Source organism: Orbicella faveolata, unplaced genomic scaffold (genome assembly GCF_042242905.1).
Source record: "Orbicella faveolata isolate gen_17 unplaced genomic scaffold, um_ofav_v1 contig_34, whole genome shotgun sequence".
In the NCBI taxonomy this organism is placed as follows: Eukaryota; Metazoa; Cnidaria; class Anthozoa; order Scleractinia; family Merulinidae; genus Orbicella; species Orbicella faveolata.
Window position 1 is genome coordinate 20,028,380 of NW_028301563.1, and position 24,260 is coordinate 20,052,639.

A 24,260-nucleotide genomic window follows, 5' to 3' on the forward strand; every position below is an offset into this window, starting at 1 on the left:
TCGTAATGTTTGTATTCTAAAACTGTTTTTCACCCGTACGGCGACTTACCCGCCAAAAGAAGTAACTTCTGGCTTAAGCAGACATGCCTCTAGCCTGCGAACAGGCTCCCGCTGAGCCCGCCCCGATCGCTTTGCTCTCCGAATTCTTCTGTTTCGCGCTCGCCGAAATTTTTTTCCGTCCTTGCCGGGAGCCTGTTCGCAGGCTAACATACCTCGATCCACTGCGTTCTTCGTTTTCTGCCATTTTTCACAAGACGTCGTCCTCGCGGTCGCCGTCATAAACTCTGTTGTACAATGTATCATCGACGAATTGCTACGATCTAAAACGGGTTGTAACCAATTAGGCTTTTTTTCGACGAAATTTTTGTAATTTTGTAAGGTTATCTTTCTGTTTCAGAAACTTGTCTCTACTTTGATTGAGATTTAAAGATATTTCCTCTGGTTTGATGGCTTTTGTTCGCCTGACATCCAAAGGGGAGGGGGGGATGTATAAATTGCATGCCGCACAATTAACAAAACAATGGCTTGTGTTACAGCATGAGAAACTTTATTACTACTTTCGTCAATTTCTAAAACCTTACGATGGTAACTAATAACAGGCATTTACAATACACATTATACAGTCAAACCTGTATTGGGCGGGCACCCTCGGGACCCTTGCAAGTGTCCGCTCAATACAGGGTGTCAGTTGAAAACATTCGTCTTAAAAGGGTCATATTAATATTCGTCAGCATTAAAAGGCCTTGAAAGGGTCAAATAGCATTCTCGTGAAGGGCCAATAACTCTGAAATACCGTATTTCCATAAACGACGAGTACACGAGGTAAAGCGAAATAACGGTGTCCGCGTCCCCTTAATAGGTGTCCGTTGAATACGGGTATTTTTTACAGTAACTGTGGGAAAAAATTGGACTTTCACTGCTGTCCGCTTAATAGAGGATATCCGCTTATAAACACGGGGTCCGCTCAATACAGGTTTGACTGTAGCATCCTGAATACGGGCCTTATTAACAACTATACAAACTGTAAATAAACTGCGTCGGCGCTACAAGTTATGTTGATGAATAACAATACCATTCCACAACTCTCACTGCCTTCTAAAAACTAGCACGTCTAAAGAGTTTTAAATCATTATCATTTAACACACATTTGGCATTATTTATCATATATTTAGGAGCATTCTTAGATTATCCTCTCGTCTTCTATTTCGACCACAGTTTTTGTAAAAGCTGTGGAAACACCGCACAATAGTTCTTATGCGCGTATTTCTGAAAATGGAGAGAAACACGGAAAATGTTTTAAGTATTTCACGGGATTAAGTATTATTATTTTACGGGATCAGTTCTCGTAACTAGACAAGAAATTTAAGACAAGACAAACAAGATAATCAAGAAATTAAAAGGCAAGAAGAGTGAGCTTACACTTTCAAAAAACCTTCTACATGTAATACTTACAATCTGAACGAATTTCAGCCGTCTAAAATATAAATCAGTTCACTGTAACAATTACAATAGTATTTTGCAAGAAAAAAAAAAGAAATAAAAAGAAAAATGAATAAAACACCTCCTTTGGATTACTATATGTAAAAAGGGTGTCGTTGATCTAACGCCTTCTAGGCCATCAATAATTCGATCATTGGGGAGAGGGGGGGGGGGGGGGGGGAGGGGCGGGGCGGTAAGATTTAGCTGACGACGCATTCTAAGGTGCCGTCCACACTAATGCGTTTTCAAATAGCAGCGATTTCGTACCGAAAACTCACCAACACCTTTCTGCCTACATCGCAGTGTTTTACCGGCTGTCCACACTGAAACGCAATGTGCATCACGAAAGCCCACAACCGTCCTTTGCCCATGCGATGCGACGTCACTGTTTAGCCGAAGTTTTCGCTGGACTACGTGTTCAAATGTATGCGTCTTCGATGAAAATGAACGTTTTGTATCGCATAAGTGTGGACGGTACGCAGAACACATCAAAAACTATGCGTTTTCAATTTAAAAAAAAAAACATTAGAGTCGACGGGGCGTCAGTTATTCATTATATCAGTGAAGATGTCCGAAGGGAGATGGTCCACAGTCATTTCCAGGGCCGTGGCTAGTAACGGGCAAACAGCCCAGGCACTTACCTCTGCCACGTTTTTCTCAGTTTCCGTTTTGTTGTTTGTAGTCATCGTAAACACCCTAAATACCTGGGAAGATAATTTCACCATGGACAATGCCTCAGTCATCATCTTTTCTAGCAACGGCCCTGATTTTCTTTTTAATTTTTCCAGTACGTTGGTTCCCGACACTCTTACTCTTTGATGGCCTTTCCGTAAGAAAGGCGAGTTTTTCATGGCTTACTGTGCTATTTAGGAGGCGACTGGTGTGTCCACTGCTTTTACGTGTTTTCATTTCACATACATGAACTTAACAGCTAGTTTTTAGCACGACTGAAAAAAAAAAAATAATAAAATCTTAATTCAGAGCAGAAAACGATATTTGTTTGCAAATAGTTATATTAACTACTAACAAGTGGTTTATTTCTAACGCCTTGCATAGTGCGCTACTTGTACTAATTTACAATAACTCTCTCTAATGTATACACCATAACAGCATTCATATATATCACAGCTGTGTTCACACATCAACAGGGACAGCCTCGGAAGGAGTATCACCAGAGGGGGCAGCTGATGGTGGTGCATTTCCTGTCTGTGGGTATGAATAAGGTGGCGGCTTCTCGGGAAACTGTGGTTAAAACAAAGAGTTGTGACACACATTTTTGTATAAGTGAGTCTGTTGTGTCAATAATTCCACATGTTGACGACATTTACACATAACTGAACAGTGAAAGAAGTAATCAAGGCTGTCGCACAGCAAAACGAAGAGATTAAAGGAACGGATTTCGATGGGGCTAGCGTAAATACTTCTAAATCCACGTAAACTTGCATTGTTCATTTATTACTTGGTGCACGTGCTCGATACATGACATGGCGTCAATCTCGTTCCCAGAGTCTTCGTTCCCCTTGACCAGCGGTCGGAAGACGAGAGCTCTGATTTCAGGCAGGCGCATAGATGCAGACTGCGCAGTGAAACCGGATGGGCAGAATCACCAGAATTCGGTTATTTCAAAGTGGTTGCTCCCAGAGCTCTCGTTTTCCGACCGCTGGTCAAGGGGAACGAAGACTCTAGGAACGAGATTGGACATGGCGCGTAAATTGCGTGCGCAGTAAGGATGCGCACAAAACAATTAGCGCGAACGTCCTTAAAAGCCACTGATGTACTTGTTAGTTATGAAGTACTGTTTTATCGGTTAGCAGAAGTTTATAATGCTGAGGAGTGTACATTTTTTGGAATTGGGTCCTGTGCTACCAGATTGGCAAGTAGGCTATTCAGACTAATTTTCGCGCCAATCAGTAGCCATAACCTTGCACCACTTCTAATGAACAGATTTGAGTGGCTCGAATTTACAAGAGGACGCGGGCGGTTGCATTCAGCCCGCAGAGAACAATGATGAATTTTTCACACATCAATTACGCGTAGCAGATTGTGTTCACTGAAAATAAATTGTAAGAGGTTTAGTGTTAATTGATTAGTAATACGCGGCAAGCAGTTCACTTTTTAAGCCTGTTCTAGTCTGTGTCGTAGTTTCTGGCTTCAGTATTACTCATTGGCCTTGCAAAATTTCTTTCACAACTTACACGCTTGTTCAAGTAGTTGTACTTCGTCAACTGTGTGAGTAATTTCAACCGCGCGCGTGCATTTCATCAATCCGAAAATAGTTTTCATTGCTGAACTTAGCGACCCATGTAAAGGTCAAGAGGAAATTTCGGTCATTAAATAATTATGGATGTATTCCTACCTGAACTTGTCCAGGAGTCTGCACCTGAGTAGCAGTGGCACCAGCATATGACACAGACACTGTACCAGCTGGGTTGGATCCTGACGGCACGGCCCAGTAAGCAGGCTGCTGCATGGCTACAGGCTGTACGAGTGCATGAATATTCATTAGGGCGTGACATCGTAATGACATTATACCTGCACTTTAACATAATGACAATAGGCCACTGTCGATATATTAAGATTCAGCTTGATAGTGAGGCCTAGAGGACACAAACAAAAGAAATGAATAAACATGGTCATTCAGTTTCCTTTGATTGTGTCCTCTAAGTCTCACTGCCAAGCTGAATTTTAATATATCGAAATCAGTCTACTGTTTATACACAACTGTACAATGTATCGTATCCCAAATCTGCGATAAGCCCATAGCCCTGTGTATTGTCCTGGCCCAAGTTGTTCGAATGCTGGATAACGCTATCCACCGGATAAATCGCTATCTAGTGGATAAGTGTTAACAAAACAAACCACGCTATCCACTGGATAGTGATTTATCCGGTGCATAGCGTTATCCGCTTGTTGAACAACCCGGGCCTGTTGCCCTGTGACATCAAATCACCGATCCGATGACAATACACAGATATTTGGTCAAATTTGGGTACAATACATACCTAACCATACCCTTTTGGAATGCTCCTGTGGCATACATGAATGTATCAGGCTTGTTTCGTTTCACCAGGGGTATATAGGCTCAGTCTCGCCATTCAATACCAACCATGGCTCGCCCAGCTCTCCCAAGACACCACAGTAGCAAACTGAAAAGGTTTGATTATATCTAAGAACCAGTGCCTACATTGTATTTTGTTCAAAGCTGCATTTACGCAGATGACACTACTTTAAGTACTTCCGCTGTAGTCTCAGATCTACCTGCAATTCAGCAGAGGCTCCAAGAAGACATAAACAAGATTACAGACTGGACATCTGACAACAAGATGGAACTTAATGCCTCTAAAACAAAAAGTCTTCTCGTAACTGGCAAACGACTGGAAAAGAAGGCTCCAGACACGAATCTTAAATCATCATGCAACGGTAGCGAGATTGAGCAAATAACTTCACAAAAACTACTTGGGGCAAAATTAGGCGATCACTTGAGTTTTACTGAACATATAGATGGCATTTGTACAAAAGTGTCACAACGTATTGCGGTGATGAAGAAGATTAAGCGTAACTTGCCTCTCGCTGAGCGTAAGCTTTATTTCAACACCTTGATCAAGCCGATAATGTTGTATGGCTCGTGTGCATGGTGCACTGCGTCAGAAGAGAACGTTAACCGCGTATCCAAGCTGCAAAAGCGAGCATCTCGAGTAATCTTGGATGCGGATATCGGTGAAAGAAGCGACATGCTTCTCAGACGACTTGATTGGCTGCCACTTAAGGAAGAATTAAACCTTAAAAGGACTAGTTAGTTTTTAGTTGTGCATATCTAGACTTAGATTTTTTAAATTTTTAACTTTTATCATATCCTTAAATTTTAGCTGTATTCTATTTTGTAATTTTTATTATCTTTTAAGTGTAAATAGTTTTTAATTTTTAACTTAGGATAGAAGGCCACTGGTTCGTCAGTTTTTTACTGTTATGTGTTACCCTCTGTAAATAAAGTTGTTACTTACTTACTTACTATATTATGGTTACTGCCAGTAGTTTCCTAGAAACGACTGAGTCGGCAGTGATGACCAGAGAAGATACTAAACAACCATCTGCCTTAAACTTCCAGATTGGGAAATTCAATACAAAAAATGATACAGCTGAATAGTTTTATTCATTGGATTGTAACTATCCAGAGGTAATCAATGTAGAACCATATTTAGTGAGGTTTTACATGTATCACGTGCCATGAATAATATTAATTATTACATAAACAACGTTTTACTGGAAAATACACCACTCAAAAATTTCACACGAAACCACATCCGGGACGCTGGTGGCATATCTTCCATATCCTCACTAGTGAAGATATCGATGACTTCACTGATATCATGTCTGGCCCTTAAACTGTACTTAAATTTGCTGGGTGTATGATCAAAACATCTTCAGATCTCTTCTCGTGTTCTGGACACTCAAAGAGATTTTCCATATCTATGCGCACCCACATATTATCCTCTATTTATTAAAAATTATATAATAACCCAAGTTATTCTCCCATTTTGATTGGTTCTCGCCTATGACCTATTAGAGGACAGACGCACGATTGAAGTCATCATTACAAAGTTTTTCCCTCTGTGTTTTAAAATGGCGGAAAGTTTTGAGAATTTAAATAAAATTCTACTTGACTGGGCAAAAGATAAGGTACAAAAAATTCTTGTCCAGGCATTGAACAGGTACGAGAAGCAGGAGGAAGAAAGATAAAGCCCTTCCTTTTTTAGAAAATGACTCGGAAAAAATACTCAAGCAGTCTCGGTCGGCTAAACCAAGCACAAAATTGGTTTTGGTAAGCCGAGTACCATTGCCGCCTATCTCGAATTTAACAAACCCAATAAACAAAATGTGTATGAGATTAATTTATTTGAAAATTCAACTTTTCTCCGTCTCAAAATAATTGTTGACACACTGATTGATGTCAGGAATGACACACCAAAACCTTGCTTTCCAATGCGAATGTTCCAGTCCGTTTAATTTCAGGGCACAGCAGCGAGCAAAATATAGCTCACTACAGCTCACGGCCAACTGTATTGCAGCTAAAAGGTATCTCCGACACTATTTCAAACTGATTTGAGAATCACCAAGCACAAAGAACACAAATTTCCACTGTCACCAACGTTCCTTTCATTCAAACCTCGAATCGAATGGCCTCCAGGTTGACCACTACCGCAAGTTATCCGAGCGTATTTTTCCAAGTCCTGCAATATTCAAGGCAACGTCCAAACTTTTCGGCTCACAGGGCTGCTCTGATGACAAAAACTGACTTGACTTTTCCAGCATTTTCTTTAATGGCCCATTAACCGATTCATGCGCGCGTTGCTAAGGAGGTGAAATTTCACTTCCGGTTACTTACGTCAGCCTGACCGCGGAAAATAATAACTCAAAAGCTTGCAAATTCGCTCACATTTTAGATGTTTTTCTTTGTGTTTCACAAAATGCAGAGTAAAAAAAGTACAAGCAAAGACAAAATAAGAGAAAGACAGAAAAACAAGAGCAACAGAAAGAGAAAAACTAACTCTGTGTGGCTTTGTTTGATCTACCGAAGTACGCTGTAGTGTAAATTGCGCACGCGCTGATAGGGTAACTTCCAATAGATATCGGGCGCACTTCCGGTTTCTTTAAATGCTAAAGGAAACGCGGTTTTTCATTAAATCGAGCCTTTTTTGACGAATTTCGATTAAAGCTAACTTTGGAAACATAGCTATGCATTCCTTTTTCGAAATCATGCTTTTTTCAGAAAATTACGAATTTTTCAATATTTTGAAATGCCCTCAAAATCTGACCTTGTAGAAATGAAACAAAATCGATGCATAGCGTAATGAGGAGTTAAATTAAAATATTAAATCAATGAAAAAAGTCCTGATAAAGTAATTTGCCTGGGAGCCTTAGCATTTTTTCTGTATTAGTCACATGAACATGGGCGTAGCCTGATGACGTCATCACTAGTGTTACTGATCATGAAAAAGCGAAAACACATGAAATAACTCCGGACCAATCACAATTCTTTGCTACGCATAGCAACCAATGAGATTGCTTCATTTTGTATAGACAATAGATTACGCCAAATGGCTTTTTTCGTGTTCGCCAAAGTGGGCAAAGGCCGGCTTTCGAGTTATGTTGAAAGATTTTGAAATAAAAAAGCTTTGTCTGTAGTAGTTTGTTTCGTTATTATGTAAAACAAGTAGATTCTATGTTGCCGTGCGTCTGTTCAGTAATAGATCACAGATGACGTCAAAATGTGGTAAGAACATCAGTGACACACTCGGCTATCGCCTCGTGTGCCACTTTTTTGTTCTCATCACATTTTGACGTCATCTGTGATCTATTACTGAACAGACGCACGGCAACATGGAATCTATTTGTTCACTGGATCACTGGATGATGCAATTCAAGAATTTTTATTGCCTTAGCCATCATGGTATATGAACCATCAAAACATGCTCTACAAAGATGATGAGTGCTGATATGTTTTGGGGGCATTTTTATTTTAATTTCATTTTAGTTTCCTATATTTTAGAGGAGTTTTAAACAAAAATTATTTCAATCATGCTTGGTGGATAAGAGAGGATTATAGTCATTTCCTATTCCACACGCGCTTGTAGAATGATTGTTAAATACATGGTTCTACTGCTTGAATATATAAGTCCCAGGCCACCACCATCGTGATGATATCGATCACTTGCGTTGATAATAGAATCTGGAGTCTTTGGTAGCAGTGTTGCCCATGTCACTACATGTAAATTAACAAGTACGTAAGAACCCAAGATGATCAGTTATTAACTCTTATTTACCTGATGAGGAAGGTAACCTTGTTGCTGGGCAGCTACTGGGTATCCCTGCGACATGGTGGTCACTGCACCGCTTGGCTGAATGACAATCATACCTGCCTGTGTTCCTGGGTATGTTTGCTGAGGCTGTAAGTACACGACTTGCTGATTGGTCACACTCTAATAAACACAAAGTCAACAACAAAGAGGTTTCAAAGTTTCAACTGCAATAAATAACAAAGACTGCATTTTAACAGTTACAGTGTAGTGTTTTTTGGAAACATGAGGTCATTGAACAAAAGCTCTGGAGTGAGTGTCAAAATAGCCAGAAAGACTGGAGAGAGATGCTAAGGAATATGGTTGTCTGCTTTTCATGTCAGCCACCCTCTCAGTGCTTTGCACTGAACAAAAACCCAAATACAATGAAAAAAACTGTTGTGACCAGGCCTTCTGATAATGTGAGATGAAACAAAAAGCAGAAATCACGTTAAATTTTCAGGGCAGGACTATTCTGAGATAAATTATGTAAATTATGCAATTTTTTTTCCTGAAGTATTTTAAGCTTTTTTAGAAGGTTTAAGTGGGAGAACACCACTTTTGTGCTGCTCTAAAGAACAATAATGAACAATTATCATGGATCTATGTGTAAGTGTAAGCCTTGTTCACCATGGAATTCTGCTGCCTATTGTCCATTTGGAAGGGACAAATTTGGTGGGAGGTGCGATCTTGTCTTTTCAGTGTCAAAGAAACAGTGGGGGTTTCCACTACAAACTTTTCTGTGAGGATGTTTGTTTCATATTTGACTAAAGAAGCTAAATTTTGTCATCAAAATAACAATGCTTCCTTGAGTATAGAAGGATCACATGTCTTCAATATATATCAGCAATTCTGATTGGTCAAATCAATGAACTGGATTGTTTGTGTTGCACCAATAGGCAATTCTTTTACAATGAAAATTAGCACCAATCTCCAGACATGCAAAAAATGTCTTGAACTTCAATTGTTTACAAAATTGAAGGTTGCACAATGTTTCCCAGGGTTTTTCAGAGGATAATCGTCTTGAAATGAAGTGTAGATGCAGGATTTTTTCATATAAAGTATAAATTATCAGTTTATTTTGTTGAAATTGTGTGATTTTCATCATCATTTTGTATGAATTATATATGTGATTTTTCATGAATTTTGCAACCAGATGTGATCTGAGGTCGATTGAATGAAATTGCACCATATCAGAAGGCCTGACTGACCTAGACATGCAAATTCAAACCAATAACCTGACTATAGTTTTACTATTAACTATTAATACAATTTTGCTCCTCATCATTAATTTACTCATAATAAAGCTTAACTTGATATGGCAGTATTAAACAAATGTAGCCAATCACATGTCTTCGACTTATTGCACTACAGGTTTTTACATGGGTGATGACTGAATAAGTGCTTTGAACAATGTTATCTGTTCTTACAAAGCATTGGATGCTATTCCTTACTTGAAAGTAGGGTAACAGGATTTTGTTTCATCTTGTTGCTATTTAGCAGTAATTATCATTATCTTCATGTAATCCACTGTGTCAAAGGTTTCTTTAAATTTGATTTATATTCATTGTGAGAATTTCCATTACCAGAGAACTGAGTTCCAATTTACCTTAATTGACAAGTATAAAATGAAAATCAAATGGCAATGTTTACTGCCAACTTTGAGAGATTGCAAACATTTGATGTAAAGCAGCCAGTGCAACATGTAAGCTGAAATCAACTGTGACAGAAATTCAACTCTGCAGATCTGCAGATGAAACAAGTGTAAGGGTCACATTTTGCAGACTGATTCAAAAGAAAAGACTAAATTTTCAATTGAATGATATAAACAGCCATGTGCATGTACATGTAAATTTATAAATTTGTTTTTTCTTTACTCCAAGTTTCATTTTGAACAAACAGTAAGCCATTGCAAGAAATAACAAAAGCTAATGAAACCAAGTTTTACATGGCAATATCTAAATTGCTACAAAAAAAAGAACAAACAAAGCATATTAAGTACTTACAGTACCCACAGCACCTGCTGTAGTATTACAACAGATTCCAGTGCAGCAGTAGATGGATGAGGCAAGTGCCACGAAGAACTCCACCAAGGAGAAGATTAGTAGACAAGAACCCAGGCCTGCACCATTTCTAGCCATATATCTTTTACTGCTTGAGTAACAGTATGTGCCAGTACCATACCAGTAACTATTCCTACATCGAAGGATTCTGGCAAATTCACCCACGGCAAAGCAGTAGGAGATGAACATGACTCCAGTAATGACACAGGCAGTGATGGAGAAACCCATAAAACATCCAAGCTGTTGAGAGACAAATTAAGAAGGAAGGACACAAGAAAAGTTTCCACAACACATTTGCCACCAGAATCACAATCCATTAATATTAGAACACAGCTTTTAGTGGACATGCATGTAGTAAAATTATCATGAACTACTCATCGAAACAAAGGCTCTTCAAGTTAATTTCTTTTACACTGTAATGTCACCTAGCGGGCACTAAAATCACCTTGCACTGACACAGAAATTTATAGAGCGAACACCTTAGACTCACCAGACATTTGTTTGGAGTTGAGTTATCTTTAGCACCAATGAATCCCAAAATTCCTGTGGTGAGAATCTGTATGTACATGAAAACATAAGAATAAATTAGGTATCAAAATAATGTAAGATAAACAGAATGAGTGATGCTAATTTGAAAATCTTAGTAACCTGTGACTGCACAAAGACAGAATGGTGAACAGTGTGCATTTCCCATAAAAAAGGAGTGAAAAAAAAAAACTAGTGAGGACAATCTCACATAGTGCAGCATGTAATGTATAGCTTAGACTGTTCACAGCCTCTCTATTTACGCACGCGAAAGAAAAAGCGAGCAAAGCAAGCGCAAAGCATGTGGGGGTGGGGGGTGGGGTTTGCGAGCAAAGCGAGCAAGAAGATTAGAGAAGCTGTAGACATTTTTGGTAAAAAGTGGACTTATTAGGCTCCTCCCCCTGTTATTGCCTTGTTACTAACAGGTCCACCCCTTGACCAATTAATGAAATTGGACCAATAAAATTTGAGTGGTAATTTGCTTGTTTAATTGATTACAAGTATCAGTTTGCAAACAACATCGCGTACGTGTGTTTGTGTGTCGAGAATGTCGTCTGAGACGACTTCTTCAACTCCAAGAAAAGCTGCTAAAAGGGGCAGAAAGTCAAAATCAAGCGTTCCTTCCGGCTTGATGTTGATCTGATGACTAAGATGTAGGATATGCCCTAGCTCTTTTGGTATTTGCTTGGGGAATCTTAGCAAGACGTCATACGTATCTGCGAGGAATATATTCCGAAGGTGTTACACAGTGTGACACTCATCAACTACAATGAGATTGACACAATTGTTAATGGAGAATCTTCATTCTATAACATATTTTGGAATTTTGTATCCAAAAAGTCCTCTGCTGTCTTCCGAAAACAAGCTCACATTTCGCTTCACCAATCAGCAGAAGCACGTCCTCCATTGTCTCCTCTGTTGACAAAACGATGGATGGAATCCTAAGCTCTTTCGTCCCTCCTGATTTGTTTCAGCATTCGCACATTTGCATTTCTTTTGCCATTGCGTACAGTAGATATATCACACTTTCCTCAATGCTGGTCGGCAAAATTGCAACAATGTCTTCCGACCGAAGATGATCAGCAGCCTCTATCTGTTCATCCTTGAGCGAAGAAACGCTGAAATTTCTCTTAATGGGATTCTATTTTAAAAACAACCACTCTATTACGAATCACAGCACGTGTCAGTGATAACTGCTGCAAGCTGCAAAACGAACCTGGACGCAATCATGATCAGCTGTCGTCAAGGTGATGACACTTTCGTCACCTTTCAACCAATGGGAATTCACTTTTTTCCAAAGAAGGCATCAACAACGGCAAAGTCACTGACTAAATAGCCTGCGAATGCAGACGTATTTGCGGCTGTCAGTTGGTTCCGCCGAAAAATAACGTCTGTGAACCTGAGCCAGGAAACGATTTCTGTGACGTAATGAGTTTCGTTTCTCCTTGGCCAATCAGATTCCATGATAGAATGAAACTCAAGTGCTCCTCGCAGCGAATACCTTGCGCAGTAGTTCTAGGGTTATTTGAGCTAAACAGTGATTGGCTTAGAATTCCTGCGTCACAGAAGTCGTTTTCTGGCTTGGGTTCACAGACATTATTTTTTGGTGGAATCAAGTAACAGCCGGAAATATGTCTGCATTTGCAGGCTACTGAACAAAAGGTTAAATGAGGAGAACAATGGCTGTGGAGGGTGGCAAGGCGGGGGGGGGGGGGGGTACCAATCACGCATGACGCTGAATTTTTCTACTTATTTTTAAATCATGCATCACAGAGAATTTTTTTCACCAATCCTGCATCATTTAAAAGAAGTAAGTACGTCGCCAATTTCACTTTCTCGACCTTAAAAGAACTCTGCCAATTCAACCACAAAAATGTATTGGCAAATACTCCAATAATTTTCCCCCCAAAATAAAAGTGGTGACCCGTAGCTGATGTCGGACACCCACCGAAATCCCATACAAACTCAAGTAAACACGGCTGTTTGGACTGACGAATTTACAATCGTGCACGTGATTTTTTAACCTTGCGCCCATGGGCTGAGCGCGGTTCATGGTTTACCCGTTTTTTTTTTTTCATAGATTTGTCAGCAACCAGACCCAAGCTTCCACTCGGCCAAATTTTGAGTCACGCAACCTGTGATGTTTACTCGCCAAAAGCTGTTGAAACATTAATAAATCTCATCTCCAATACTGACTTTCACGGGAAAAAATTAAAAACCCAGCGCTTGTCAAAAATTATATTTTTTCACCAGAAATTTAGCTCAGAACATATACATATTTATATTCGTTTGAATCGTCGATGAAATGACCTTTTCTGGATATTTTTTCCTTCGGGGTCAACAAAAACCTCCGATTACAAAATCATGCCGAACCCACACGCTGCAAAAAAATCTCTTCAAAACCCTGACTTCGAAGCAATATAACACTTCAGCGTTAATAGCTACCACACATTGGCAGACGGTAAATCTATTCCTTAACAATCCAGCTTTATTGTGTTAAAATTTCAGTGAAATCGAACAAAACCAGAATTAATTAGAATTTTTTTGTGACCTCACTCCCCAGTCTTGACCTAACAAAGGAAGCAATGGTCGCCCATAGCAACCGAAAAACACGAACATAACAAAGCCGACATTTCGACCAAAAAACTCCAGAATTATCGGCTGAGAGCTTAAACTTGAATGGGAACATCTTTTTCGAACTTTTTTCAACTGATTTAGACGAAAGACTGGCCTCAGCGGGCTACAAAAAAGACCAAGAGAAAAACAGAACAAGGCAGCAGAACAAGCCGATAATATTTCATCGCATGGCACGAAAACGAAAATACAGCTTACTTCTGGATAAATTCAGCCTTAGAAGCCAGCAACCGGTCCCAAATTACTTTCTGTATCCTTACAAATGTCCTGACTTCCATCTCCGAAAGAGTTTGCCCCAATTTTGAGCAAATAAACATTTTGTCGACAGTGATAGACTGTTCACAGTCCCCTATTTTTCCGTGAGATCGTAGATGTCGATCGTTGAGTTCAATGGGCCGCCATCTTGGTCTCTTGATGCGAATGAAACTGGGGAGAGTACAAAATGCCCGTGGGTAGTGGCGGTGGGGTTAATAGCGTGGGGGTGACGGGGCAGAAAAAATAGGGAGACTGTAACAGCTTCACTCTGTCTGGTGTTCGTTGCGTTAGTTACTCCAGCAACAGCAACACCTGATTGGTTGATGGGACAATAGAGTTCATCAGAGCAGAGCACAGCATTGACAACTTGAGTGACAGAAAGTGACATTCATTACTTCGCGGCTCAGGCCAAAATGGCATCGATTTCAAGAGAATTTTCTGGAGAATGTTTTGATTTTGATCGTCTGTCTGCTTCTTGTCTTGGAGGATTGGTGTTAAAGCGCGAGCAAAAGGAGGCTGTTTCTCGTTTACTTGAAGGAAAAGATGTTTTGGCGGTTCTTCCAACTGGTTTTGGCAAGAGTTTAATATATCAAAGTTACGTTTTGGTGAAGGAAATGGCTGAAAGCTCCGTTTGTTGTTCTTATTTCCGACTGAAATTTTACAGTTAATGCCACAAAGATGGCACGCATCTGAATAATTGGAATTCTCTTTGGGCTTTGCCGCTTTTTTTGTAGTCAGAGAAGAGTTCTTCCGTCCCGCATTCATTCGACTCAACTTAGTAAACCTTCAAAATGTTTCGAAATACACAACACAGTAACATGTATTCATATCATCATCCCTGATTTGACAGGTTTTTTTTTTCTCAGGAGAGGAGATTGTTAACTGATTTGATTAACGGAGGTGCCAAACTGGCGGCTGCGCCCCTTGAACACGAGACAGAGTGAAGCTGTTACAGTCTCCCTATTTTTTCCGCCAGCCGTGCCCTCCACCACCCCTACCCACGGGCATTTTGTACTCTCTCCAGTTTCGCTCGCATCAAGAGATCAAGATGGCGGCCCGTCGAGCTCAACGATCAACATCTATGATCTTACGGAAAAATAGGGGACTGTGAACAGTCTACAATGGTGACCGCCATTACGGTGGCTTGCATTCTAAATTAGCTAACTTGACAAAATTCTCCTGAGGGGGGCATCTGACGAAAAGAGCTGAAAAATGGCCTGTAATTGGCTAATGATAAGATCATCCCACTGTCCAAATTTGGTGAGAATCGAAAGTAACACCAATTTTCTGTCATGTTTTCAATCTGTGGTCACTGAAGTGACCAAAATCGATACATCGGTCGGGATAGAGTTTTATTATTAAATTATATGACTTGTGTGACTACTTTGCTAGCCCTTTACTCGTGGAAAACACCAATTAAAATTAATCATGACTTTTAAGAAAGAAAGCTGTTGTTAATAGTGTTATTATTGTGTCATTCATATCGTTCATGCCCATACATATCCCGAAGAAGGTTCTACAAAGATTAAGACCATTATGTCATCGGAAATTTGTCAATGGCTACTGATGGTGCAATAATACAGTTTGTGTTGATCAAGTGATGTGATGTCTACAGTAAGAAAAGAATCATCAATGACTGTTTTGGAATGTGCACTGCGTTCCGGCAGTAGTGCTAAGCAAACAGTTAAATTTTAAAAGCAAGGTTATAAGATCTAACAGATCTTCTTGTTTAAGCTTTGAAATTGAACACTTATGGTAAAAACATTTCCATAAACTAACAAGCAACCACTTACCACTTTGTCAGATGAGCTAGTAAGCATTTTGTTGTTGTTATTTTTAGCATAAATAGGCCACTCACTAGACAAATGTTTAGGCGTCCGAGAATTAGCTTGATGTCCGACAATTGGACTTTTAAGCCAACTTGCCTTACCCGAATTTTCTCTTGAAAGATACCACTAAAATGAAATGAAACAGTGCAAGTGTGCACCTAATCAATACCTTAAACTTTAGCCGTAAGAAAAAGCGAAATAAAAGTGCTTCATATTCGGTAGAAATACTGTATGTGATGAAACTAAAGTGTCCGACAATAGGTACCAATACCTTAATGAGTAATGGTATGAAAGTTCGAGCAATTAAAGATTTACACTACTCGTGATATTTGAACATTCTTTTAAGAGTATACGCCAAAAGAGTCGTGATATCTCGAGAAAATTTACAAATATCACTCTTCGTGTAAATCCTTAATTGTACTCGCATTCATACGATGACCAAAATATTGTAATTTCTGCACTGCAAGTGTTAATTCGAATTCCTGGGTTAGAATGTCAACAATACGCCAGGGAACCTAAGACGTAGTCGCTGTCGCCGACAGATGATGGTTTATGTTTTGCTGATCTCGATCGGGAGTAACATTCAGCCAAGGCGAAAGCTACATTGCAAATACATGCTACATGTACATAACTTTGTCCCGATAAAATGTCACGTACGGACGGCAGCATGCACTTTGTTTTTGCTTACCCAAATGCCAACCCAGATTCCATAACCAACGTACGAACTCCAGTGATTCACGGCAAAAATGCTTGCCACTCCAAAGACGATCATTAAAGCACCAAATACCATCTGCGCGACGGCTAAACCTCGGAGTGCGGACGCTCGATACGCCATGATTACAAACAAAATGGAGGACAAGGAAGAAGTTTGAGAATAAATATGACGTCATTGAAATTTAGAGGCGTGGTAAGGTAGGGAGAAGGAGAATGGGAGGAGAGGGAGAGGAAGCCTTGCATGGAGGCGTGTTTTCGCCCCCCAAAACGTAAGCTCGTTTGAAAGTATTTGTACTCAGTGGGAAAATGTATGGATAGCGAAAACAACAATAGACTGATATCCATAAAATTCGCTCGATATTATGACAAATATTTTTACAAGGCTAAAAATGTTTTTAAAAATGGCTGAAAAGTAAATCAAAGGCCCTAAGCCTGGGCTGCCTCGTGTCACTTGTTTAGTGCGAAGAAATCCACTCTCAAACCAAACGAGTGTAATGCAAGCGTAACGCCAGCCAGATCAACTAGACAGGATACATTTTGACTTCCGTTAATTTTACGAATAAAATTCGATCTGCCTCGATCAGGCCCAATTCGACTCCTATTGACAATTGTTTTCTGTGATTTAGGCCTTGCTTAGTTCCTAGGCCTTCATACAAAGGAACCCCGCCTTTCACCTCGTTATTGTGACCACTTCTTTTTGTTCCGGCAATACGCCCATACATTTTACATATGAAAACTCAGCTCCGTTAATGCAGCCGCCCAATACGGCCAACGACCACATTCTGAAATCCCAATCTGTATAATCCTTTATAATTGTACTCCGTTTATATGGCCACTCAAATCAGTTATTTTCATCTGCCCTTTATTAATACTGTATGTACTGACTTAAGATCGCATTCCGGATGCTTGCTACAGAACATTTATATATCGATCCTTCAGACGTCACTCAGTTTAGACTAGTCATGAGATTTGACCCCAACCCGTTAGTACGGTCACCCCGCAAATACGGTCAAATTCTCATGACCCGTTGGTGACCGTGTTAAGGGGGTTCCACCGTATTTTGCCGCGTTCAATCGCTTCTGTTCACGTGATCCGGGTCGTTCCTTTCGGATATATCACCGAAATCAATTCAGCGTGAAGAACTGAGAGAAAGCAGTAAAGGTAGCCGAACTAGCCAAATTTATACCCGTTTGCTTAGTCTCTGATAGTTTCTAATCGGATCCTTAGATTTTTCCCATGTAAGGATTGCATTTACAGTTTTTTGGGACTTCAGTATTTACGTACGGGTGTCCTAAAACAGGCTGTCACACAATTTACAATTTAATTCCATGTAATTGTAATCCATTGGCTGGAACGTTTACGCAGCTGTACCAACAAATGGCTCTGGAATATTGATACTAAACACCTCAATGGAATGATATTTCTAAAAGCCTTTGACACCATGGACCATGCTAATCTATTAGAAAAGCTTAAACTCTATGGGGTCGATTGTCTGTCTCTTAAATGACTTCGGTCCTACTTATCTGACCGAAACACGGCAGCAAACCTTTATTGATAGAGCTCAATCTGATTTCTGTAATGTGATATGTGGTATTCCACAGGGCTCTATTTTAGGACCTCTGCTGTTTACTATTTACGTAAACGATCTTCCCTCATGTAATTTGTTTTCAAAATCCAGAATGTATGCAGATGATACGACTCTTACCTCATCTGCTGAAGACCCATATGTCCGTGAACACAAAATGAATTAAGATATGAATTTAATCCAGTCATGACTGACAGCAAACAAATTAACTTTAAATGTCAAGAAAACTAAGGACATGCTCATAGGGAGTAAATTCAGGTTATCCCAAATACATAATGATTTTACAGTTAAAATCCATAATACATCACTAGACAGAGTAACCAAACATAGGGTAATTCTAAAGGAGAGGAAACGATATGTATTATATGACACAGGTCTGCCACAAATATCTCGAGTAGGCTTAAAAAGCCTTTTGATTTAAAACGTAGAAGAGGCACAAGGTACTATTCTAACCTATTTAACCTCTTATCGCGCTGACTGTGTTAAGCACGTCACTATAATGAGTGAGATTCCTTCAATAAAGCCTTGACTAACATCACTCTTTCAACTGGTGATCCTGTGCCTGAACTCTTCCGCTAAATGTGCGTCAGCTACGATACGTGCATTAGCTCACCATTTCCAGATTACTAAATTCAACAGAGCAGTTTTGAGAAGCGATTTGCGTAATAATTTAATGAAATGTTAGGGTACAAAACTTGAAAAAAGGCTTGTCTGATAAAATGAAATAGAAAAGATGTCCTTGGATTTTAAAATTATGGGCATCAGCTCAAAAAAAAAAATGACATTTCAAATATATGCTGACATTTGAATTGTATTTACTCCTAGAGAAAAAGAAATAGACTGTTCTTAAATTTAAAACATTTTTCATTTGAGACGATAAAATTAAAAAAGATCTGTTAAATATTGTTTCCTTAAAATGTTATCAACGCGCTGATAAATAGTTAAGGTGGTTCGGGCCACTTAAAGGAATCCCCTCCTTAAGGACAATGACGATAAGATAAAAAAAAGCCTGTACCTTTCGCAATTTGACTTGCACTTTTATTTTCAATATTCTTGTTCGGCACGTCGCTTTCATGTTTGACAAATTTCCTGTCCATTAATTTCTCAGTATTCATTTTAGGAGATAACATGTACGTGAAAATTTTAAATTTTTATGGCTATTTATAATAATAACAGTAGTGGACTATTTAACACTTAATGACTGGTCCCGAGGGGAACAGTGAATTTTGTTTCCCGAGAATCTCAGTGCATGTTTACCGATAGCAAAACAAATGGGTCAAACCGGTGGAAAACAAATAATCACTTTATTGACAAATGACGTGCAACAGCGGTCACCATTTCACGGGTAACAGTGGACTGTTTCCCGTTTGACGTCATAGTTTTCGCAATGTTGCCCGCTCATGGCATTTGGCGGTAAACAGTTTCACTGTTAGATGTCATATGACCATGAACTAATCAATGAATGGGCGCGCTGTAGCGGGAGAAACGCCAGCTATATAACAAAACATTATTATCGCTGGACCTTAAGAAGGGGTGTTTCCCTCGAAACTCGATAAAATAGCCTGAGTCATCATCTTCATTGTCCCAAAGGAAGGATTCTTCTCTTGTTTTAGTGCCATTGACAATCTGAAATAGACGGATATCAGACTTGAGCAAAACGAAGGGCGTGTCAGTGGGAAGATTAATGACATTAGTGGCGTATCCATCATCCCGAGAGCAGAAAAAGATTTTTGTGTTCCTGTCATAAGAGCCGTCTGGTAGCTGACCGGTGACACTGTTTTCGTTATTGTCATCTTCGTCGTCCCACTGAACGTATCCGTTCCCGAAACCTGGTGGGCACAATACAGAACATTAATTAGACATAACTGGAAAAGATTCTGAAATTCTAACTGAGTACTGCTAGAATTACATTACATTACTAAGATGAGATCGGGGCCGGGTCAGATCTTTAACCGCAAATACAGTACAACGGCTTTTGCTAACCAGTTTAATACAAAAACTGCGTTTTTTCTTTCTTCGATAAAATCAGCTCCTTTTTTTGCCAGTTTGTTATAAATTTTCGAATTCCTTTTGTCGCCTTGAATGGCTTGCTTTCATTTTGCTGTACCAGTATTCTGGTGAGAAAAATGGGAAAGTTCTCTTATTACATTCCCAAACTTAGAACCACAATGAAAGTTTGTTAAGCAAGAGTGAATTCTGAGTTTAACTTCAGTAAGCAAAACTTGCCTGTTTAACTTTCTCAATTACACTGAGTGTGATTGTGGACATGTGTTGCAAGCATGCTTGTGTCGCATACGACAAACCAAAAATGATTCATCATTGAACTACAGCGCACTCGCAAGAAGAGCAATATACTGACCTTCAGGGTAATTCCCTTTCTTGTACATGCAGTATTGTCCTTTGGTTTTGCTCAGTGTCTTCATGCAAAACTTTTGTTCCATGTCTCTTTTAGCGACTCTTCCTGCGAAATCAAAAGTGCCAAAAGTCTCCATCTGAACATGCTGACTTTGACATGGGGAGACTATAGGTACCGAATGGCCAAGTAAGAGGAATGCGCCCCTCAGGATCTGAAAATTACACGAGTGACGTTTTTCTCATTCCCTATTCCACAGATCGCTGTAACAGTTGTTAGCATATACCACACAAGTGAATAGTACTTTTCGCGCACGCTGATTGGCTAGCTCGGAGGTGATTAGCCAAGTACTATTCACCTCCGAGCATCGCACGGCGGGCGAATTTTTTATTCTGACCATTTGTCGGTATATTGTCACAAATAAAGTTACTATTTGGTCCGCTAGTTATTCAGCTTGTGTGGTATATACAAAACAATTGTTCACCTCAGTGTCGGTGAAAGTGGTAGATATTTACCTCCACTTCGGTGAATAATTGTTAATTAGTAACAATGCTTTACTAGTAATGCTTTTAGTACAGTAAAACCCGCATGTAAGAACCTACATTTTTTGAAGTGTTGCAAAATAGGTTCTTGTATTTTGGGGTAGGTTCTTGGTTATTAATTTCGATGAAGTAGAAATGGTTGTTAATTACCAGTAAAAAAACTAAACCTGGGTTTGGTCCCTTTTCACAATTGTATTATGTATTTTCTTGTACTAAATTTGCAATCTCTAGGTCACTCTTACGTTTGTTAAAATGTTTATCATAGTTTAACTGTAACCCACATATATAAGAACCTGCTTGATCTTGCTTGGCTAAACAGGTTCTTATATTTTTGGGTTTTAAAATGGGAAATTTCTGCCAGCAGGTTCTTGGGTCACCAGGTTCTTACTGGCGGGTTTTTGCAGTATTGTAAGTATTTTTAGCGGTTAGTGTGAAATCATACCTTGAGGTTCAGAAACATGTTTTATCTGTGGGTATTCCCGCAAGATCCTTTTCAAGTTTCCTTTTCGCTCTGCCAAATTTTCACATCGATATTGGTGGTCAAGGATGCTGAAAACGCTATCTTCAACAGCGTTGTAAATGGGCATCAACTTCAATTTAATGGGCTCAGGCACGTCGGGTCTTCCAGATGAGAATACTACCTTGTTCTCGCTAAAGCTAGTTGTATCTGTAGGGGATTCCTTGAACTTACTGATATCAACTGACAAAGAGCCACTGAATCCTTCGTACTGACCGGACGCAGACTACCGATGATCCTATCTGCAGGCCAGAAGCATTAACATGACTCAGTTTCTATTGATTATATTGCAAAAAAGAAGCGAAAGTAATTAAAGTAGGACCTTTCGAAGTTATCCTACCTTCATTATGAGGTCAGGCTGGTCCAGGGGCTTGCATGGAGTATACGATATACAGGGGGATTTTAAATCGAGTATAAGGTGTTTTGACGCCAAAATTGGGCTTTTTATGGGTACAACGTATACCGTGTTTTTTCAATTTTTTTTAAAATTTTACATGAGTTTGAGAGGAAATTTATTTTGGGTATAATGAGTTTTTCTTTTCAGGTACAGTGGAACCTCGATTTAACGAACCTCTATTTAACGAAGTCCTCGATATAACGAACGATATTCTATGTCCCGGCCAAAATTACGGTAAAATGTATGGAATAGAACCTCGATATAACGAACCTCGATATGACGAATTCTTCGATATAACGAACATAATTCGGAAGCCCAAACGTAAAGTCTACCTCGATATAACGAATTACAATGTTTCCTTGTTTACATAGACAATTTTCTGAATAACCTCTATCTTGCAACATTTTTAAATCGCTACCCTGAAAGTGTCGTTCTTTTGTAAACAAAAGCTGCGCGTCTGCTCAGAAGTGAAAATAATTGATACTGAAAGAAACCATGCTTAATGAATTGCACCTCAAAACACGGCACTTCTGGGTGACGAAAATTGCATTGAATTACGTGACAGAAGTCACCTGTGTTACAAATCAATCATAAACTATGACCTCGATATAACGAACATTTTGGTCGTTTCCCCTCAAATTCGTTATACCGAGGTTTTCGATATAACGAACCCTCGATTTAACGAACAAATTTGGCCGGTCCCCAGCGACTTCGTTAAATCGAGGTTCCACTGTATATTGGTATAGCACTACCCCCTATGGCGGACTCTGTTGAGTAGAGAAAAGAAAAATACTGTCGAGATGTTCTATTTGTAGTGTGAAAGGTGGAAGTGTATATTAAAAGTATAGCTCTTCGAACGACGTAGTTTACTTTCGCTTGTTTTTCTAATCAATTGTATTTCAAAATGTTTTCTTACCAGTACTTATTGGCACAAAAACATTTTTGAGAATAACCAAATTTTTAAAGTCGAGGAAAATTTGAAAATTAGATGGAAAGATTTGACCTCGTCGAATTTACTTTGGCCAAAACCATTGTGCTTACAGATGATGAATTTTCATGATTTTGGCATTCCTATACCTATCACAAATTAAACAGAATTAAGAACCTAAACTTCCAACAAAGCAAGCAGTTTAATAAAAAGCGACAAAGAAAGAGAACAGCCAAGTTCGTCTTGGATTTTTAAACTGAAAAGTCGTACGTTTAATTCCTACATCTCTCTGCCTGTATTCGTTTCATTCATTTTGCTTATTTATACTTACCTTGTAAGACTTTAAGGACCCATTAACCGATTCATGCGCGCGCTCGCGCGCGTTGCTAAAGAGGTGAAATTTCACTTCCGGTTACTTACGTCAGCCTGACCGCGGAAAATACTAACAACTCAAAAACTTGCAAATTCGCTTACATTTTAAATGTTTTTCCTTGTGTTTCACAAAATGTAAAGTAGAAAAAGTACAAGCAAAGACAAAATAAGAGAAAGACAGAAAAACAAGAGCAATAGAAAGAGAAAAACTAACTCCGTGTGGCTTTGTTTGATCTTACCGAAGTGCTCTGGTAGTGTAAACTGCGCACGCACTGATAGGGTAACTTTCAATAGATATCGGGCGCACTTCCGGTTTCTTTAAATGCTAAAGGAAACGCGGTTTTTCCTTAAATCCAGCCTTTTTCGACGAATTTCGTTTAGAGCCAATGTTGGAAGCATAGCTATGCATTCCTTTTTCGAAATCATACTTTTTTCAGAAAATTACGAACTTTTCAATATTTTGAAATCCTCTCAAAACCGGACCTTTTAGAAATGAAACAAAATCGATGCATAGCGTAAAGAGGATTTAAATTGAAATATTAAATCAATGAGAAAAATCCTGATAAAGTAATTTGCCTGGGAGCCTTAGCATTTTTTCTGTATTAGTCAAATGACCATAGGCGTGGTCTGATGACGTCATCACTAGTGTTACTGATCATGAAAAAGTTAAAACACATGAAATAACTCTGAACTAACTAAAAATGATGAGGTTATATGAGAATAAATTTTCCTTAGCAACGGCTCGAAAAGATCGGTTAATGGGCCCTTAAGTTAAACCCTATAAAATCTATCAGGTAGTCATTAAAAAACATCTCCTGTCGTTAAATCATTGACATTACAAGTGGAATAAGCACCATGTTCCATCTGATCCCGTTTGCCTGGTTTAGCAGTCAATCTTTTAACGCCGATTGAAGGCCTAAAACTAATCGTCGGCACGTTATTATGTATGTTAAAAAATTTCACAATTCTTACGTTTTCCATGGCATACTTGGCAATTTTAGTGTACGAACTTTCGCGACGTTCTGTCTTCTTAGTTACCAATACCACCTTCGCTACAATGTCTTGGAAGAAAATAGCTTTTGTTACTAAAAATAGCGCAAAATGGCGGGAAAGACAGATTTTTAATTTTGATTGTTAGATACTTTGAATGGATAAACACATTAAAAAAATTATTTCAGTTTCGATATCCTTATCGTATAAGATTTTTTAGAAACCGTCGTTAGATATGCTATAA

General features: G+C 39.1%; 2 protein-coding genes and 1 long non-coding RNA gene across 3 annotated transcripts in view; all 3 read right to left on the reverse strand.

Moving 5' to 3' along the window:
- The window catches only part of LOC149105204 (uncharacterized), a 182,747-nt gene that overhangs the window by 42,715 nt on the left and 115,772 nt on the right, over positions 1-24,260 (reverse strand). The window lies entirely within an intron of this gene.
- On the reverse strand, positions 526-16,492 carry LOC149105205 (uncharacterized). Its single transcript, XM_089270733.1, has 6 exons — positions 16,307-16,492; positions 10,866-10,931; positions 10,319-10,615; positions 8,301-8,456; positions 3,836-3,958; positions 526-2,721 (listed from the first exon to the last, which is right to left on the reverse strand). Exons 1-6 carry the CDS (start codon positions 16,451-16,453, stop codon positions 2,614-2,616), a joined length of 897 nt encoding a protein of 298 aa, XP_089126859.1. The 5' UTR covers positions 16,454-16,492; the 3' UTR covers positions 526-2,613.
- The window catches only part of LOC110044641 (E3 ubiquitin-protein ligase MIB2-like), a 42,288-nt gene continuing 39,447 nt past the window's right edge, over positions 21,420-24,260 (reverse strand). The window contains exon 8 of the mRNA XM_089271145.1: positions 21,420-21,571. Within this exon, the coding sequence (XP_089127271.1) occupies positions 21,509-21,571 (63 nt within the window). The 3' untranslated portion in view covers positions 21,420-21,508. The remainder of the gene's footprint in view (positions 21,572-24,260) is intronic.

What these genes read in the sequence shown, in the direction of transcription:
- LOC149105205 (XM_089270733.1), bottom strand. Translation starts at nt 16,453, where the DNA reads ATGGCGTATCGAGCGTCCGCACTCCGAGGTTTAGCCGTCGCGCAGATG. An exon ending in CAGCAGGTGCTGTGGGTACT is followed by an intron (nt 8,457 to 10,318) that starts GTAAGTACTTAA and finishes TGTGTTTATTAG; the next exon opens with AGTGTGACCAATCAGCAAGT. An exon ending in AAGGTTACCTTCCTCATCAG is followed by an intron (nt 3,959 to 8,300) that starts GTAAATAAGAGT and finishes GCACTCGTACAG; the next exon opens with CCTGTAGCCATGCAGCAGCC.